The sequence below is a fragment of the Elephas maximus genome, chromosome 6 (genome assembly GCF_024166365.1).
Source record: "Elephas maximus indicus isolate mEleMax1 chromosome 6, mEleMax1 primary haplotype, whole genome shotgun sequence".
Lineage (NCBI taxonomy): Eukaryota > Metazoa > Chordata > Mammalia > Proboscidea > Elephantidae > Elephas > Elephas maximus.
In genome coordinates, this window is record NC_064824.1 from 106,827,701 (window position 1) to 106,848,466 (window position 20,766).

At 41.0% G+C, this 20,766-nt stretch overlaps 1 protein-coding gene across 2 annotated transcripts in view; it reads right to left on the reverse strand.

Moving 5' to 3' along the window:
• The window catches only part of PLEKHM3 (pleckstrin homology domain containing M3), a 225,014-nt gene that overhangs the window by 145,897 nt on the left and 58,351 nt on the right, over nucleotides 1-20,766 (reverse strand). For both annotated transcript variants that reach the window (XR_007517936.1, XM_049887981.1), the window contains exon 2: nucleotides 17,946-18,861. Coding sequence is in view for 1 of the 2 variants with exons in the window: in XM_049887981.1 (XP_049743938.1) it covers nucleotides 17,946-18,558 (613 nt within the window). In the remaining variant the exon portion in view is untranslated. The remainder of the gene's footprint in view (nucleotides 1-17,945; nucleotides 18,862-20,766) is intronic.

Consider the following 20,766-nt stretch of genomic DNA (forward strand, 5'->3'; position numbering starts at 1 on the left):
TCCTATGTGAGAGCAGGAGTCTTGAAGTCTTTCTCACCACTGTACACCAGTGGCTGCCTCTATAAATATTTGTTGACTGTATGAACAAGAGACTATGCTAAGATTCTATAGAGATACCAGATAATCAGACATAGATCCTATCAATAGAGTTTACAGCCCAGTAGGAGAGCAAAGACAGGTACAAAAGTATCTGCAATATAAGATTACAAAGTACTCAGAGTCTTAAGATAGGTATAGTGAAAGAGTTCAGGAACTTAGAGAAGAAAAAGAGGACTTCTGCCTGGGAAGTTCTAGATGGTCTCTGAGGATTAGGTCGTATCTGAGATGGACTTTGAAGAGAAGATGGAATTGAATATTCAGAGAAGGAAGGAAGAAAGAGGGCACTCCAGATGGCTGGCCTGCCATCCTTCCACATGTATAGAACAGAGTTCTTCATCTTTCCAGGAGTAGGTGCCCCTTCAGATAGACTTTTCTCTCTCCTTCACCCTCCATACTTCATCTATCCCATAGTTCATCTAGTCCTTCTTTTTCTTTTCATGAGGCCCCCTTCTCTTCATTCACAGTTACCCCATTTTGAGTCCTCATCACCTCACATTGTGATGATTGACAGAGCTTTCTAAATCGTTTCCATCCCTCCAATTATTTCCACCTTCCAATCCACCCCATGCACCTTTGAGGTCTGAAGGGATGAATAAATAGCATCACATTTTTCACCCAAGTTTTAAACCAACTGAGATTGACAGAAAGTAGTCAAACACACGGAAATTAAAACATCAGTCAGGTTGTAGCACAGCTTAGGTGTGCAGTAGCACACTGAACCCTAGGATGATACAGACTTAACCTCAGAGTCACTAGCAGTACTGGATAACCACATACCTCCCCTCCTGAGGGACTACCTGTGAAAAGCTTATAGCAAGGTGGAGAAGACCAAAATGCATGCTTCCTGTGGGAGAGGCTTAGTTAAGCATGCCCAGTTCCTCTCCTAAACTTGGCAAGATTCATTCCTCCTCCCAATGGGTGGAGTATGCAAAGGGATGAAGAGAGACCTGAAGTGTTATTCTAATTTGTGTCCCTTTAGATGGACACATAAAGCTACAGGAAAGGAGGTTCCCTGCTAGACCCTCAACCAACTCCCTACCTCTGCCAACTTTCAGACTTTTTGTAAAATCCCTTTTTAATCTTGACTCTCAAGAAACTTTCAAGTGCTTCTTGTCAAATATATCACATTAAGTCTATTTATGTCTGACTTTCAAGGTCCTTCATAATCTTGCCAAAATGCACCCCGTTCCAGTTCAGCCTTCTGACTATCCCACACATATGCTGTGTTCATCTCCACCTTGGTTTTGTGCTCAGCCCTCAAAGCTCACCTGGAGTGTCCTTTTCTCACAATCAAGATCACATGGTCTCCTTTCTCTTTACACTGCTAGTTAACAAAACACAGTTTTCCAAGTCTAATTATTTCATGTTATAATACTCAACTATCTTTAAGTCAGAAGGAAAGTGCGGAGGGGGGAGGAACTACATTTATTTCTTTGTTCTTCTCATTAGGGGCAATGAGGCAAGTGAAATTATCAAGATCCCCATTAACCATGTCATTGCCACAAATGTACACAGTAAAGACCATGAAGAGAATGTTGCTATGGGAACCAAAGTGAGACTGTGTCTTGTACATTTTAAATATGTTCCACAGACTCCAACATTGTACTAATGCAGGCCACTGCAGTATCCCACAGACATTTGTTGGCAGACTTAATCCGGTGGAAATGAACTAAACTCAAGTGATATTTTTTCTGGGAACTACTCTGGAGACCTTTCCTTATTGGTAAAAAAAGATAATACCACATTTGTTTTCCACTGATTAATCTAGGAGAAGACTTATGCTGTCTGATTATCTGTATAGGCTCTAGTAGAAATAAATGTGTAACACACCTGGCTACACGTTAGCTAGATAACCAACTCAGGGGTATTTTCCATATAAGTTCTTTGGTATGGGCAACAGTGATAGAATAGAAGTCAATAAAATCCTGGTCAATCTCACTTCTCAAAACATGAACCTGACTAGGAGATCACAGACCTGCCTTCTTATAAGCAGTGACTTTCTGCCTTCTGTGACATGCCTTCATGGTTAGCTAGTTAAAGAGTTGCTGTTGAGTTGGTGCTAACTCATAGTAACCTTATGTATAACAGAGCACAATGTTACCTGGTCCTAGACCATCTTCATGATTGTTGATATATTGGATAATGTTCTGTTGCAATCCATAAGGCTATTACTGAATAATTTTGAAAAACAGATCTTCGAGGAGGCGGAGCCAAGATGGTGGTATAGACAGACGCTTCTGGCGAGCCCTCTTTACAACAAAGACCCGAAAAACAAGTGAAACCAGTATATTTATGACAAGCTAGGAGCCCTGAGCATCAAAGGCAAGCTTAGAAAATGAACAGAGGGGCAGGGGGAGGAAGAGACTGTTGAGAGAGGAGTTACCAGACCTGAATCATGGGGAGGCCTCAGGAACCATTCCTGGAGCGGCGGCGGCAGACTGATATCAGCACTAAGCCACAGCTTCCTCAGGGAGAAGCAGCCACCACGCAGCCTACGCCCACCTCCAGAACCAGAGAAGAACGGTGCTCTCAGTAAAAGCTAAGTACTTGCATATATTTTAATGCATCCCCCCAACACCCCCAAGCTGGCTTCAGCGGCTGAATTCCCTGGGCCTGAGATAGGCACTGTTGAGAGCCTAGAGCCATCCTCCTGGCCTTGGAGAAGGAAAAAATTTGCATTTGGGGGAAAAGGTAATCTGCCAGCTCCACTAACTGGGGGAGCTCAGGACAGAAGCGGCTCCTGACCAGGTATAAACGGTCTGTGGACTTTGAGCACCTTTCCTGTCTGCATGGACCTGTGTGGGCCTCTTTCAGGAGAATAGGCCCTTGTTGGCAGACTCCGACCATTTCAGCTGTGCAGTGGACAGGTGAGTGTTTGATGTTTCACATTGCTTTGCCAATTAAACAGGGTCCTCACCTACCCACATCAGGGGCCTAAGGACTGGTAGCTCCACTCAGGTCACCCAGCCACCTGCAACAGGGGTCCAAAGATAACTGGTGCCTCCCAGTCCTTACAACAAAAACTTTGGGTGCCCATGGTCCCTCTGCAGAACCCACCCACCAGCACACTGTAGGGAACAGAGATGTGTTTTCCTCAGAGACACTTGGGGGTCGATTCTTAGCCCCCTGCCTTGTTCAGAGCATGACCCCCTACTGCAATCAGATACCGGTATATACGACAATCACCCCTGCCACTCTAAGACTGTAGGACAGAGCTTGTACCATACACTTGATATAAGCTACCTGGAAACCTGAGCTGAATTCATACAAGAAAACTGAATGGATTCCTAGACTGATATACCTGATAACAGCTCTAGCCAGCTGGGGACAGGACGTCAGAGCTCCAAAGGTGAAAATAATCAAGCTAGCTCACTCAAGCAACCCATTTGGGCATATCAAAACAAAACAAAGCAAGAAGCTACGACGCAGTAAGCAAACATAAACTAATACAATAACTTATAGATGGCTCAGAGACAACAGTCAATATCAAGTCACATAAAGAAACAGACCATGATCACCTCAACAAGCTCTCAAAACAAAGAATCCAGGGATCTTCTAGATGAAGGTGCATTCCGGGAATTACCAGAGCCAGAATACAAAAGTTTAATATACAGAACCCTTCAAGACATGAGGAAGGAAATGAGGCAATATGCAGAACAAGCCAAGGAACACCCAGATAAAGCAACTGAAGAAATTAGAAAGATTATTCAGGAACATAATGAAAAATTTAATAAGCTGGAAAAATCCATAGACAGACAGCAATCAGAAATTCAGAAGACTAACAACAAAAAAAAAAGATTAACAAAAAAGTTAGAGAAGTAGACAACTCAACAGAAAGTCAGAGCAGCAGAATTGAGCAAGTAGAAGACACAATTTCAGAACTTGAAGATAAATCACTTGGCACTAATATATTTGAAGAAAAATCAGATAAAATAATTACAAAAAATGAAAAAACCTTAAGAATCATGTGGGACTCTATCAAGAGAAATAACCTACGAGTGATTGGAGTACCAGCACAAGGAGGGATAACAGAAAATACAGAAAGAATTGTTGAAGATTTCTTGGCAGAAAACTTCCCCGATATTGTGAAAGATGAGAAGATATCTATCCAAGATGCTCACCGAACTCCACATAAGGTAGAAGTTAAAAGAAAGTCACCAAGATATATTATAATCAAACCTGCCAAAACCAAAGATAAAGAGAGAATTTTAAGAGCAGTTAGGGATAAACGAAAAGTCACCGACTAAAGAGACCCAATAAGAATAAGCTTGGATTACTTGGCAGAAACCACACAGGCAAGAACGCAATGGGATGACTTATTTAAAAAATAAAGGAAAAACACTGCCAGCCAAGAATCATATATCCATCAAAACTGTCTCTAAAATATGAAGGTGAAATTAGGACATTTCCAGATAAACACAAGTTGAGGGAATTCATAAAAACCAAACCAAAACTGCAAGAAATACTAAAGGGAGTTCTTTGGTTAGAAAATCAGTAATATCAGGTATCAACCCAAGACTAAAACACTGGGCAGAGCAATCAGAAGTCAACCCAGACAGGGAAGTAAAAAAAAAAAAAAAAAAGCAAGATTAAAAATAAATAAAAGCTCCAAACAGGGTAACAGCGATGTTATTATATAAAAGAAGACAACATTAAAACAATAAACAGGGACTAAGAAATATTATCATAGACCTTCCATATGGAGAGGAAGATACGGCGATGCAAAGAAATAAAAGGTAGGTTTCAATTTAGAAGAATAGGGGTAAATAAGGTAACCACAAAGGAGACAAACTATCCTACTCTTCAAAATAAAATACAGGAAAAAAATACAGACACGGCAAAAACAAAATCAACAACAACGAATGTGAGGGAAGGACAATATATAAAGATAATCTAATCAGCACATAAAATTAAATGGGAAAAAGAAACTGTCAAAAACACACAAAAAAACACATCAAAATGACAGCACGAAATTCATGCCTATCCATAATTACCCTGAATATAAATGGACTAAATGTACCAATAAAGAGACAGAAAGTGGCGGAATGGATTAAAAAACAGGATCCGTCTATATGCTGCCTACAAGAGACACACTTTAGACTTAGAGACACAAACAAATAAAAACTCAAAGGATGGAAAAACATATATCAAGCAAACAACGATCAAAAAAGAGCAGGAGTGGCAATATTAATTTCTGACAAAATAGACTTTAAAGTTAAATCCATCAGAAAGGATAAGCAAGGACACCATATAATGATTAAAGAGACAATATACCAAGAATATATAAGCATATTAAATATTTATGCACCCAGTGACAGAGCTGCAAGAGACATGAAACAAACTCTGTCAGCACTGAAAAGTGAGATAGACAGCTCCACATTAGTAGTAGGAGATGTCAACACACCACTTTTGGTGAAGGACAAGACATCCAGAAAGAAGCTCAATAAAGACATGGAAGATCTAAATGCCGCAGTCAACCAACTTGACCTCATAGACATATACAGAACACTCCACCCAACGGCAACCAAGTATACTTTCTTTTCTAGTGCACATGGAACATTCTCTAGAATAGACCACATATTAAGTCATAAAGCAAGCCTTAGCAGAATCCAAAACACTGAAATATTACAAAGCATCTTCTCTGACCATAAGGCCATAAAAGTGGAAATCAATAACAGAAAAATCAGGGAAAAGAAATCAAACACTTGGAAACTGAACAATACCCTGCTCAAAAAAGACTGAATTATAGAAGACATTAACGATGGCATAAAGAAATTCATAGAATCCATGAGAATGAAAACACTTCCTATCAGAACCTTTCGGACACAGTGAAAGCAGTGCTCAGAGGTCAATTTATATCAATAAGTGCACACATCCAAAAAGAAGAAAGGGCCAAAATCAAAGAATTATCCCTACAAATTGAACAAACAGAAAGAAAGCAACAAAAGAAACCTTCAGGCACCAGAAGAAAAACAAATAATAAAAATTAGAGCAGAACTAAATGAAATAGAAAACAGAAAAACAATTGAAAGAATTAACAGGACCAAAAGCTGGTTCTTTGAAACAAATCAATAAAATTGATAAACCATTGGCCAAACTGAAAAGAAAAACAGGAGAGGAAGCAAATAACCCAAATAAGAAATAAGATGGGCAATATTACAACAGACCCAACTGAAATTAAAAGAATCATATCAGACTACTATGAAAAACTGTACTCTAACAAATTTGAAAACCTAGAAGAAATAGATGAATTTCTAGAAACACACCACCTACCTAAACTAACACAAACAGAGGTAGAACAACGAAATAGACCCAGAACAAAAGAAAAGATTGAAAAGGTAACTCTCAACAAAAAAACAGCCCTGGCCCAGATGGCTTCACTGCAGAGTTCTACCAAACTTTCAGAGAAGAGTTAACACCACTACTACTAAAGTATTTCAGAGCATAGAAAAGAATGGAATACTCCCAAACTCATTCTATGAAGCCACCATATCCCCGATACCAAAACCAGGTAAAGACACCACAAAAAAAGAAAATGACAGACGTATATCCCTCATGAACTTAGATGCAAAAAATCCTCAACAAAATTCTAGCCAAGAGAATTCAGCAACATATCAAAAAAATAATTCACCATGACCAAGTGGGATTCATATCAGGTATGCAGGGATGGTTCAACATTAGAAAAACAATTAATGTAATCCATCACATAAATAAAACAAAAGACAAGAATCACATATTTTTATCAATTGATGCAGAAAAGGTATTTGACAAGATTCAACACTCATTCATGATAAAAACTCTCAGCAAAATAGGACTAGAACGAAAATTTCTCAACATAATAAAGGGCATTTATACAAAACCAACAGCCAACATCATCCTAAATGGTGAGAGCCTGAAAGTATTCCCCTTGAGAACGGGAACCAGACAAGGGTGCCCTTTATCACCGCTCTTATTCAACATTGTGCTGGAGGTCCTAGCCAGAGCAATTAGGCTAGACAACGGAATAAAGGACACCCAGATTGGCAGGGAAGAAGTAAAATTATCTCCATTTGCAGATGGCATGATCTTATATACAGAAAACCCTAAGGAATCCTCCAGAAAACTACTGAAACTAATAGAAGAGTTCAGCAGAGTATCAGAATACAAGATAAACATACAAAAATCAGTTGGATTCCTCTCCACCAAGAAAAAGAACATCGAAGAGGAAATCACCAAATCAATACCATTTACAGTAGCCCCAAGAAGATAAAATACTTAGGGATAAATCTTACCAGAGATGTAAAAGACTTATACAAAGAAAACTACAATACACTTCTGCAAGAAACCAAAAGAGACTTACATAAGTGGAAAAACATACCTTGCTTATGGATAGGAAGACTTAACATTATAAAAATGTCCCTTCTACCAAAAGCGATCTATACATTTAATGCAATTTCAATCCAAATTCCAACGACATTCTTTAATGAGATGGAGAAACAAACCACCAACTTCATATGGAAGGGAAAGAGGCCCCAGATAAGGCAAGCATTACTGAAAAAGAAGAACAAAGTAGGAAGCTTTACTCTACCTGATTTTAGAACCTATTATACCGCCACAGTAGTCAAAACAGCCTGGTACTGGTACAACAACAGATACATAGACCAATGGAACAGAATTGAGAATCCAGACATCAATCCATTCACATATGAGCAGTTGATATTTGACAAAAGCCCCAAAACAGTTAAATAGGGAAAAGTCTTCTTAACAAATGGTGCTGGCATAACTGGATATCCATCTGCAAAAAAATGAGACAAGACCCATACCTCACTCCATGCATAAAAACGACCTCAAAATGGATCAAAGACCTAAATATAAAATCTAAAATGATAAAGATCATGGAAGAAAAAATAGGGACAACGTTAGGAGCCCTAATACATGGCATAAACAGTATACAAAACATTATAAAGAATGTAGAAGAAAAACTAGATAACTGGGAGCTCCTAAAAATCAAACACCAATGCTCATCCAAAGACTTCATCAAAAGAGTAAAAAGATTACCTACAGACTGGGAAAAAGTTTTTAGCTGTGACATTTCCAGTCAGCGCCTGATCTCTAAAATCTACATGATACTGCAAAAACTCAACTGCAAAAAAGACAAATAACCCTATTAAAAAATGGGCAAAAGACATGAGCAGACACTTCAGTAAAGAAGAAATTCAGGTAGCTAACAGATAACATGAGGAAATGCTCACGATCATTAGCCATTAGAGAAATGCAAATCAAAACTACAATGAGATTCCATCTCACTCAAACAAGGCTGGCATTAATACAAAAAACACAAAACAATAAATGTTGGAGAGGCTGTGGAGAGACTGGAACACTTATACACTGCTGGTGGGAATGTCAAATGGTACAACCACTTTGGAAATCGATTTGGCGCTTCCCCAAAAAGCTAGAAATAAAACTACCATACGATCCAGCAATCCTACTCCTTGGAATATATCCTAGAGAAATAACAGCCTTTGCACGAACAGATATACGCACACCCATGTTCATTGCAGCACTGTTGACAATAGCAAAAATATGGAAGCAACCAAGGTGCCCATCAATGGATCAATGGATAAATACACTATGGTATGTTCACACAATGGAATACTATGCATAGATAAAGAACAGTGATGAATCTGTGAAACATTTCATAACATGGAGGAATCTGGAAGGCATTATGCTGAGTGAAATTAGTCAGTTGCAAAGGGACAAATATTGTATAAAACCACTATTATAAGAACTCAAGAAATAGTTTAAACAGAGAAGAACATATTCTTTGATGGTTACGAGAGGGGGGAGGGAGAGAGGGTGGGAGAGGGGTATTCACTAATCTGATAGTAGATAAGAACTACTTTAGGTGAAGGGAAAGACAACACACAATAAAGGCGAGGTCAGCACAACTGGACTAAACCAAAAGCAAAGAAGTTTCCTGAATAAACTGAATGCTTCAAAGGCCAACGTAGCAGGGCCGGGGGTTTGGGGACCATGGTTTCAGGGGACATCTAAGTCAATTGGCATAATAAAATCTATTAAGAAAACATTCTGCATCCCACCTTGGAGAGAGGCGTCTGGGGTCTTAAACGCTAGCAAGCGGCCATCTAAGATGCATCGATTGGTCTCAACCCACCTAGATCAAAGGAGAATGAAGGACACAAGGTAATTACAAGCCGAAGAGACAGAAAGGGGCACACAAACCAGAGACTACATCAGCCTGAGACCAGAAGAACTAGATGATGCCCGGCTACAACCGATGCCTGCCCTAACAGGGAACACAACAGAGAACCCATGAGAGCAGTGGGATGCAGACCCCAAATTCTTGTAAGAAGACCAGACTTAATGGTCTGACTGAGACTAGAAGGACCCTGGTGGTCATGGCCCCCAGACCTTCTGTTGGCCCAGGACAGGAACCATTCTCAAAGCCAACTCTTCAGACATGGATTGGACTGGACAATGGGTTGGAGAGGGATGCTGGTGAGGAGTGAGCTTCTTGGATCAGGTAGACACTTGAGACTATGTTGGCATCTCCTCCTTGCAGGGGAGAAGAGAGGGTAGAGGGGCTTAGAAGCTGGCGAAATGAACACAAAAAGAGAGAGTGGAGGGAGGGAGCAGGCTGTCTTATTAGGGGGAGAGCAATTAGGAGTATGTAGCAATTTTTTTTTTTTTTTTAGCAAGGTGTATATAAGTTTTTATGTGAGAGACTGACTTGATTTGTAAACTTTCACTCAAAGCACAATAAAAATTAAAAAAAAAAAAAAAAAGTAGATCATCAAGGTTTTCTTCCTAGTTTCAGTATAGAAGCTCTGCTGAAACGTGTCCACCATGGGGGCCCTGCTGGTGCTCAAAATACCAGTGGCATAGCTTCTAGAATCACAGCAACATGCAAGCTACCACAGTATAACAAACTGAAAGACAGCTTCCTGTCTTCTGTGACAAGGGTAATCCCAGCTTTCACAGAACTCTAGAAAACAATTCCAAAAATCAACTTTCAAACCATACTCACCCTTTGCCATAGCGAGTTTTTTTTCTCTGTAACTCTAATCTATAGGAATTGAGTTTAAAAGAATTTCCCAAACTTAGTAGCCAACAAAACCAATTCATTGCCGTCAAGTTGATTCCAACTCCTAGCGACCGTACAAGGCAGAGTAGAACTGCCTCATAGGGTTTCCAAGGAGAGGCTGGTGGATTAGAACTGCTGACCTCTTGGTTAGCAGCCAAACACTTAACCATTGAGCCACCAGGGCTTCTTCTCAAACTTAGGCCACCAGATTTTAATATAAGGGGCATTCCATTACTGTATCTTTGGGCAACATACAGAATCACAGAAGCTCGAGCCAGAAGGCATTCTAGAAATCTCTTTAGCCCAGTCTAGGAGCAGATTCCATTAGCTGCTTACTCCATTGACTAGCTCCCTATCTTCTTTGCAGTAGAACCCTAATTTTGTTAAGGGATAGTGACAATATGCTCAGGGGAGGTGGCCTCTCTCCCCCTTCATGGAAAGAATCATGACTTTTTTACAATGATAGTAATTCCATTATCCTTTGCAAAGACTGCTTTCGGGGTGGGTGTGTGACCTGGTAGAGCTCTGGTGGTACAGTGGTTAAGAGCTTGGCTGCTAACCAAAAGGTCAGTAGTTCGAATCTACCAGCTGCTCCTTGGAAACTCTATGGGGCAGTTCTACTCTGTCCTATAGCTTCGCTGTGAGTTGGAATCAGCTTGACGCCAACGGTTTTTTTTTAATGTGACCCAGTTCTGGCCACTAAGGGGGTGCTGTTAAGGGCCTCAAGGAAAGAGACCCAGAGGAGATTCCCTGCTGTCCCTTCCTGACTTTGGCTGTTACATATAAGAAAGAGATATTTGGGGCTGCTGTAGCCATCTTGTGTCACAATCCACCTGGCCAGTGACAGTAGTGGTTTCAAAGGGCACAGGGAGAATTCAGAAAAAAGAGGCAGTAAAAGCCAGGTTGATCAGACAAGGTTTTATTAAAGAACTTAGATATAGAGATTAGCGCCAGAAATCTTGCTACAGACAGCAAAGCACCAAGAGTCACCTGAATAGAGGCCCATGGACAATAGGGAAGACTGGGTGTTTACATACTGTATCATTTAATATTAATATGTAGGGCCTATATGCGGGGAAGTCTAAACAATGATTAATGGGGTTGTTTTTTTACTAGTTAATAGATTTCAACTGATACTACCATGAAGTCAGGTGTTTGGTGTGCTTTTTCCTGGCCCAGGTCACTGCTCACTCAGGTACTCTGATTCTTCCCCAGAGTCCTTTGTAAGCAGGAGCCATCTTGTATTTTTCAGGCCCTTTCTCACCTTGTAACAATGTGGGGAGAGAAGAGACATTACCAATACACTGAACATAGCAGAGCAAAAAGACAGAAAGTGGTTGGGTCCTTGATGACCTTGGGGCCACCTATCTCTGGGCTTCTTATTAAGTGTTTTATTGTACATAGTGCTTGACATTCAGTAGGTGTTCGAAAGCCATCTGTTAGACAGGCGAAAATATAAGAAAATAAAAGTCCTTACTGTTTATACAACTTTTAATTGTGTATTCTATTACTTGCTGCTAAAAGCATTCTGATACGCTCTAACTTAACAGATTTGGAAACAAGCTCTGGGAACTGAAATGACTTGGCCAAGGTTACACTACATAGTGGACAAGTCAGGAGTGGATCTCCAACCTCTAGACTTTCAACACAGACCATACTATGTTTTATTTGTGGTAGAGGGAATAAGTCCTAAACACTTCAGGCCTGAGAAGCACTGTAACATGGTAGTTGCTCACAGTCTCCGGAGTGAAGCCTGACTTGGAATTCTAGCTCCAGCACATACTAGTTGTATGGGCTTGGGTAAACTCAACTTCCCTACGCCTCAGTTTCCTCATTTGAAAATCAGGATAATGTCATCTGCCATATTAAACCATTGTGAATATGAAATAAGATAACGAATGAGCACTTCTTAGCACAGGGTCATGTGTAAAGTTAGTACTCATTAAGTGACAGCTCTCATTGATACCATTATTGATAGTGTCCATAGTAATAATGAAAAACTTGATCTAACTCGATGCAAGCTGTAGGTAGGGAAGAAGGAAAGAGATTCTGTGCCCATTTTGGAAAAAAAGAAAAATAATTGGCACTATCCTGATTTTCCAAGCACTGATATGTAGAATTCAACAAAATACCTCCCATATGCTCATACCTGGAGTTTTCTATAATATGGTTTGTATCTACTCTGTCCTTATAGGGTCGCTATGAGTCAGAATCGACTTGACGGCACTGGGTTGGACTGGGTTTATCTTCAAAGGACTTCCAGCAGTGGAACAGATGAATGTACAAGCAATTACCTATAATGCACAGCGGAGTAAAATATGCTGTGGAAACAAAGTGAAAGAAAAAAATGATTTTAATTGAGAAAAATCTGGAAAGGTCCCAGGGATGATGTGTCATTTGAATTGGTCCTTAAAAGATAATGGAGGAATTTGAAAAGTGAAAAGGAAAGGTATTCTGGGATGAAGAAACATTATGAGCAAAGATTCAGGAGCTTGAAAGGACGTGGCATGTTAAAAAATGGCACATAGATGGGGTGGAGGAAGGTGGTAGGCAATAACGTTCGGAAGATATCTGGATGCTTTACACTTGATTTTGTAAGGAATGGGGAGAAGAGAGTGGCCTAATAAGATTTGTGTTTTAGGAAGGTAACACTAGCAGTTTGTAGAACGAGTAACCATTGCTCTCTTTAACTATGATGGTTAATTTTACGTGTCAACTTCGCTAGGCTATGGTGTCCAGCTGTTCGGTCAAACACTTGCCCTAAGACACTGTTAGGAAGTATTTATATGTGATTAACCCAGTTGGCCTTAAATAAAGCAGATTACCCTTCATAATGTAGGTGGGCCTCCTCCAATCAACTGAAGGCCTTAAGAGCAAAAAAAGTTTTCCATAGGGTATATTCTGCCTCCAGACTATAAACAGACATTGCCAGAACTCTTCCACTCTTCACTCTTCCTGTCGCCTGACGAGACTGCAGAACTCTCCACCCTATCACCCAGTCTACTGATTTTAGAACCAAAGACTACAGGAATCTCCAGCCTGTAGCCCGACCTATGGATTTGGGACACAAGACTACAGGAATCGCCAGCCTATCATTTGAGCTAAGGATTTTGGACTTGCCGGGCCCCTACAATCATGTAAGCCAATTTATTAAGATCAATCAGTCGATCTCAATCTGTCTCTCTTTCTCCGGGTTCTCTTTCTCTAGAGAACCCTGACTAAGACAGTAACCAAGGAATACAAAATATATTTAACAGAACAACTACAAAAAATGTTAGACACTTTATTTTCAGCGTTCCTATATAGAAATGTTAGGAATCAGAATGTGGGCTGTTGTTGAGCCTTGGTGAGTTTCCAAATAGCTGCCGGCAGCCAACACTCAATAACATAACCGAGAGAAGCTATACAATCATATAAAATCAACTTTCAGTGGCCTATTTTAGCAACTTCTTTGTACTGACTAATCTTGCTGAAGGGTGAATCATACATTCAGCAAGAGACCATGTCCTGGTGACCTCACTTATTCTAAGCCCGTAGGAATATTCCCGCCTCTACTGGCTCCAGCTTTTGAGAAACATCATAATTGAAAAAAGTAGTCATTTTAGTCTAAGTCCCACATTTGGCTTTTTTTTTTTTTTTTTTTAAGTCAAAGATGGGGAAAAAGGAACTGAAAGAGAGTGACAAAAAACCCAGGATAAAGAAACTATACTGCCATGGCTTTTCTAGCCCCAAAGAAAATCTCTGCTTGAGCCCTTCTCCTGAAGTAGTTGGAACAAAAAATACAGGCATAGGAATGGTACCAGGTCACCAGAAAGTGAAATCGACTGAAACAAAAACCCAGTTGACCACTGCCCTTGCCAAGCAGATGAAAATGTGAACACAGTCGGGGAGGAAAAAGTAAGCTAGATTCTGGCAGTTTGTTGAGTTTCAGAGCTTGGTAGCTACTGCAAAGGATTTCTTTTTAAATTTTGATTTTAAAAATTGCAAACAGCAGTTCATCGAGAAGTAGAGTTATAAGGCACACGGAAATCGTTCCGTGTTAAATAATGTCAACCATACCTGTGTTTCCATCACAACCTTTTTATTACTGGACTGACTATGGTAATTAGCTCCCACCATCCCTGAGTCAGGGTCAGTTCAAATATATAGTGGCATGATATAATTTAAGAGTTAGGAAGGATTGTAGAGAACCTGCCTCTTTAAGTTTATACACCAAAGACAATAGACAATAAGTGATTTTTCCAAACCAAAGTGGTAAATTAGGGGTAAAGTTGGGTACATTTCTTGAGTCCTACTTCTGAGTTCTTTAACCTTCTATTTTGTGTACACACTTCATTATGTAAGAACTCAATTTGCTTTAAACCCAAAACTGCATTTATCCTCAGTAGGCTCAAGAGTCCAGTTATTTATTACCCATTGCGGCAGAAGATGCAGTGGCTCACCTAATGAAGAAGACTCTTACACTTGTTGATATGGGAGGGAGAAGGGGAGGTGATGGGGGGAAGATAAGGAAGTGGAACCCCCCAGAAAAACCCACTGCCATGGAGTCAATTTCAATTCATAACAGCCCTGTAGCACAGAGTAGAACTGCCCCATAGAGTTTCCAAGGAGCACCTGGTAGATTCAAACTGCCGACCTTTTGGTTAGCAGACGTAGCTCTTAACTACTACACCACCAGGGTTGGAAGTGGAGGGGAAGTGGAGTCACTCCTAAGGCTTTAAGCTATTCTAGCTGAGCTCAGAAGAGGAGCCAGGGGAGAAAAATCGACTGGGAAAATGTAAGACCACGCAGTGATAAAGCCTGAAAGTAAGAGAGTGGCAGGGCTAGACATGAAGCCCAGTTGGCCTCATCAAAGGAAACCCATTTCACTAAGTTTTATTTCTTCGGAGGATCCCCGAGCCTCTGGACACACAATTGTTAATTCTTAGGACTACAAGAGTGGGAGACAGGAGGCGGTGAATCATTTTTTAGACGCTCTGAATTTGAGGTGCCTGTGGAATATGCCCCCAGAGATGTATGTTCACCAGGCGCTCAGATATGAGTCTGAAGTTCAAGAAATAGGTCTGGCCTGGTCCGAAATCTCCTGGGACCTCATTTTCAGCTGTAGCCAAGATAATACAACGCTACCCTCTTTTTTGACGTATTCCTTCAGGAGAAACAATGAACTTTTCTTCAGTTTGGTTGGCTAATTTCAAAGGTTTCAGAGTAAAGTTCACTCAAAGATCCTGGCTGATCTTGACTAGTATGCAACTGGGTATTGGCATGTGCCCGCTCACTTCTGAGAATTATAGTTAGCTGAGTGGGTGGTCAGCCACATATCTGGAACTACTGTGGGTGGCCCAGTGGGCACTCACTGCTTGCCCCTTCACCTGGTGAGCAATAAAATTTTCTTGTCACCTCTCCAGAGCACGCCAGGAAGAAATGGTGTCGGAAAGCTGGCATGCCATTTGTCCAAGTTTGCTAATTCTTGCTAGGATGTGGATTCCATGGGATGACTAAAAGATGGCCTCATTATATCAATGAGACCATTTGTTGCACTCTACTTTTCAAAATACCGCTTAGTACTTAGATTTCTACATAGTTTAATGTCCAACTTCTTTTTTAAATTGAGTACTAAAAAATAATAATCAGGGTCTGTCATATACTGATGAAAGAAGTCCAGAACTTCAGAAAATCTAAGGAAGGTCCTTGCATTTACAATCAGAACAAGATACAGAGGTTTAGCAGGTGGGGTTCAAGGGCGGCATTTGCCCCCAAGTACAAGTTCAAGGGGGTGCCAGACAAGGCCCACTGGCAAGTCACCACCCCCCCATAAGGTAAGGGGGTGGGGTGCAAACTTAGAGATTGTCCCTGTGTGCTCGTTACCCTCGCTAAGCCTCTGACAAGATAGGGAAAAGAAATAAATGACACTCTGTTAACTTGGGTTATGCCAGGGATTTAAAATAGTAAAGGTGGTTTAATGATAGAAATCTGCGTACACTCTAAGAAACCAGAAAACTACGGAGGTTATTTGCTAATCAAAGAGTGTGCCTGTTTGTACAGGGGCTCAGGGGCGAAGCCACCATTCTGCCAGGCACCCAAGTCATAGCAACTTGTTCGTTCCCCAATACCTAATTGGTTATCAAGTCTTGTGCTTTCTATTGTCCCTTTCTTTTTACTCCTATGGTCACCACCCTCGACTTGATGTTACAGAAGACTGGTGAAAGTCTAGGAGAAAATAAAAGGAAATACAAGTTGTAAGTCTGAGCAAAGAAAACATATTTTAAAAGGATAGGAGAGATAATAAAATCCATTTACCAAAATATTTCAACTTGGCTGTCAAAAGAATGAGGCACCTCATAGGCAAGAACATTGCATTTCCTTAATAAACACAGCCTTGCCTCAGGTTACAATTACAAACTACATTTTATGAATTAAAATGATAAATTTATCAATAGATTACCAAGCAATGATAGGGACTGAAGTAACACTAAAATAGCCGTAAATACATAAAACAGTCTCCCTAGTTAACTGAGGAGAAGCAATCTAAATTAAGAGTTGAGCAGAGTGACTGAAGAATCATGAGTCATGAAAGCTGTTACCTATATAAATAAGGTTACTGTGAGGGAAAATTCTAGGGAAAATGGAGCCGCGACTGGTCATGTCTCAGGACTCGGAAGAGAAAGCACATGCGGGCATGCATGAGTGCATGCGTGTGCTCTTGGTGTACACATACATGTTTATAAAATACAAGGAAAAAGGAATTTAAGGCCTTCCACCACGAGGTCATAATCTCTCTAACCTTTTCCTCCCACTGCTCATCATGGGACCCTTTGCTCTACTCACAAGGGTCAGCTTGTCCCCTCTGCACTCCCAGCTCTTCAACTTTGTTTACACCATGATCCTGACTACAGTGTCCTCTACTACATCTCCCTTTCTGCATCTTTATGTCCTTCGAGGTCCAGCTCAAGTTCCACTTCCTCTAGCAGACCCTTCCTGACAAGTCCAGTCCCCAGTGTCTTCTCTTTCCTTTATCCACTAACAGTCACTGCCGCTCATTATTCAAAAAAATCCCAACAATATACAGGAACACAAAAGTTCCCTCACAATTTCAATTGACCACCTGCTATCTCTCATTCCTGGGGACCTCTCTTGAGTGTTTGTCTGAGTCTGTTCTCAACTACATGAGAAGCTCTTTAAGGCAGGGATCCTGTCTTCACACTTCCTTGAATCCTTCATAACACAATGCTAAGCCCAATTCGTTGTACAGTAAACACTTACTGATACGAACAAGCAGTATCATACAATGTTCAGAGGAAAATACTACATTAAGTATGAGAATATTCTGATTCTAACATACAACGTGAGAAAGAGAAAATTAACCATAGTTGCCTTTGCACTCAGGTTTTTTGGGGTTTTTTTTGCTGCTAATCAAAAGGTCAAAGGTTTGAGTTCATCCAGAGGCACCTTGGAAGAAAGGCCTGGCAATCTACTTCTGAAAAATCAGCTACTGCAAACCCTATGGAGTACGATTCTCCTCTGACACACATGGGGTCACCAAGAGGCAGTGGCAACTCAATGGCAATTGGTTTGATTTTTGGTTTTTTCACTCAGTACCTTTTAAGATAATAAGACTGTTGCGTTGAGGCAAAATACAAAAGTAAAAGGAAGAGTAAGCAAAGTCAGACATGGATATTGGGAAGTAAGACTCTCATGAGGGAGATGTAAGAAAGAAAAAAGGAAATCAACAATAGTTTAATAGCGGTCAGATACAGAAACATACCAGTATTTCCTTGAGCATCTTCTACCTTATTTGTTGAAGGTGACAGAAAAGACGGCCTGGTGAAGTGAGGGCCCTGAAGAGTTGGTTGCTGCTGCTGCTGCTGCTGCTGCAAAGGTGTAGTTTTGAGGACTAGCCTCCAGTCCACTTGAGTAATATCTGACCTGGACCGAGCATGCCCTGGCTTGAAAGTAGAGGTCTCATCCAATAAGTCATTCACGGATCGAGGTCTGTCTCTCCTACGCTGGCAAATGTCAAAAAAATTAAAGGTTGATGTTTCCTTTTGTTCCACCCAGGAAAGGTTATCTGGAACTGTCCCTCTCTGGACCATAAACTGTTCTTTGGCAGGGAAGACATTTTGAGCTTTGGTTTCTAAGAGCCTGCTGTTACAGTGGTCCCAAATCATGCCCCCCTTGCCCAGGGAGGCAACATTTCTGATAGCACCATTGTCTGGTATGTTACTGAAGACTTCGTGCCCCACCAGTTCAGGGACTTCTTGAATCGCATAAACCTCTGCTTGCTGTACAGCATTTTCTAGCTTACTATCAAAAGAACTAAAGAAATCCTCAGTAACTTCCAAGGCCGGGCTGATATCATCCACTTCCAAAGCTTCCATGCCACAGGCTCTAAGAGGCCTAAGCCTCCTAAGCTGGTTCAGAAAAGGGCTTCATGAACGTTTACCCAACACAGGGAGCTGCTTCAGCAATAAAGCTCAAGAAACAACTTGAAGAAAGCTTCATTTGGCTGCCTGGAGCAGGCCAAGCACAAGGGTGGTTGATGCTTTCCCAGTCCACTTAGAAATGGACATTAAAAGAGGGACAGGGAGAAAGACGTTCCTTTGAGATGATTCTTCAGTTGGATCTCTGCGAAGATAACCAGAAGTGCTTGTCAAAGCAATGCCATGGCAATCCTTGATTTCCTGGAGGAAAATAAATAGGACAACATTGGCACACAGATAACTGTGTTCTACAGGACACGAATCTGCCCAGTTACTTGCCCACCTTTACACCTCCTCCATGGCAGTCATGCACAAAGGTGGGAAATACTTACACAGGAGTTCCATTGTCAGGAGTACACACCACTGCTGGCTTTGTGTCAGAACTTTCACAGAGCAGGGTGGAGCGCTTGATAAAGAGAATTAAGGTCAATTGCTTTTACTCACACAGAGAAGCCTTTGAGAGCAGTTGTGAAAAAGCTGCCTTGGCAACTCTTGGTGATATGTTAACCTAAAATCGTAATCAAAAGAGACTAGGAATTCTGTGACCGGACCTATATAATTATCAGTTTGAAAGTCATACATGCATGGGTTCTTTCACAAACCTTGAAAGCACTGATGATTTGTGTGGCCTAAAGGTACAAGGGAAAAGTAAAGAGATTCGGCCCTACTATTAAACCTGTATGTTATTGTGTCGGCACTTCTTAGATTTAGAATATGTAATGTCTAATGATGACCTGCAGTCCCCAGGTGGTACAAACTGTTAACGCACTCTAACCAGGAGGTTGGGGATTAGAGTCCCTCCAGGGCACCTCAGAAGTAAAGCCTGGAGATCTGCTTGTGAAAAATCATCCACTGAAAACCCTGTGGAGCATAGTTCTTCTCCGACATACGTGGGGTTGCCATGAGTCAGAAACAACTGGATGGCATCTGTTCTTTTGTTGTTGTTGTTTTCCTTTAATGATGACTCTGGACTTCAGAATTCCTTCATTCTTCTTGGAAGAATACTTCATGCTGAAAACTCCTGAGGTTTCTAGGATGGGCCTAGGAATACGAGTCCAGCCTACAGGATGTTGAAGGGCCTAGGCTAGAGTTATGGCCCAAGTGTCAGGCTTTAGCTTATCCTTTTCTCTCTCCAGACCTCAGGTCCTGTACCTTACAGCTCAACCTAGGCAGAAAGAATCCCACGAGCCACGGAAGGATTACCCAGTAAGCAAGCTATGCATGGATTTACTTCTATTTACTTACAGATCTGTACTGCACAATTTCACATGGGTTTCACCACATCTTTTGTGCAATTTCATCTGTTTCTTGGTGGTGAAACCCATGTGAAATTGCGCACTACAGATTAGCAAGTAAAGACATGTAAATTCGTGCATACGTACCTTGCTTAATATAAGCCTGTGCGTACTTTGCTTACTGGTTAACGCACATGAGCACTCACCCACTGTCTCTGAGGTCTCCAAGGCCGGCTCCGATTAGAACAGATCTTGACAGGGATGCTCTTGGCATGCATTGTCCAGTATGGTAGACACTAACCACACATGACTATTTAAAATTAAATTTATTAAAACTGAATAAAATTAAACATTTAGTTCCTCAGTCACACGAGCCACATTTCAAGTGCTCAACAGACACATGTGCCTAGTGGCACATGAAAAATATTTCCATTATTATAGAAAGTTCTACTGGACAGTGTTACTCTAGACAAGAGATTGTAAACTCAAATGCCAGAGGGGCCAGGCATGTAATGAGTGGAGGGGGAGGAGGGTTAGTCAGTAAGAGGGGGTGGGGACCACTGTGAAATGGAGTGCACAGGATTCCAAGGGCAGCTGCTACTCACCCCCAGCTAATGTTCACCCTGTAGGAGGGTGGGCCCAGTATTAGAAAGTCTCCCAACTTCTTAAGGTCAGGAAGAAATTCCTATTTGTGTATGATTTTTTTTCCTTGCTTAAAGACTGGCATCAAATTAAAAAACAAACAAACATAAAAACACCACTTTGCAGGCCTTTTACAGTATCATTTCATTCCTCTGCTCAAGGCCCTGCAGTGCTGCCCATTTCACTCCATGTAAAAGCAAAAGTCCTTTCAAAGCTCTGGCCCAGTTAC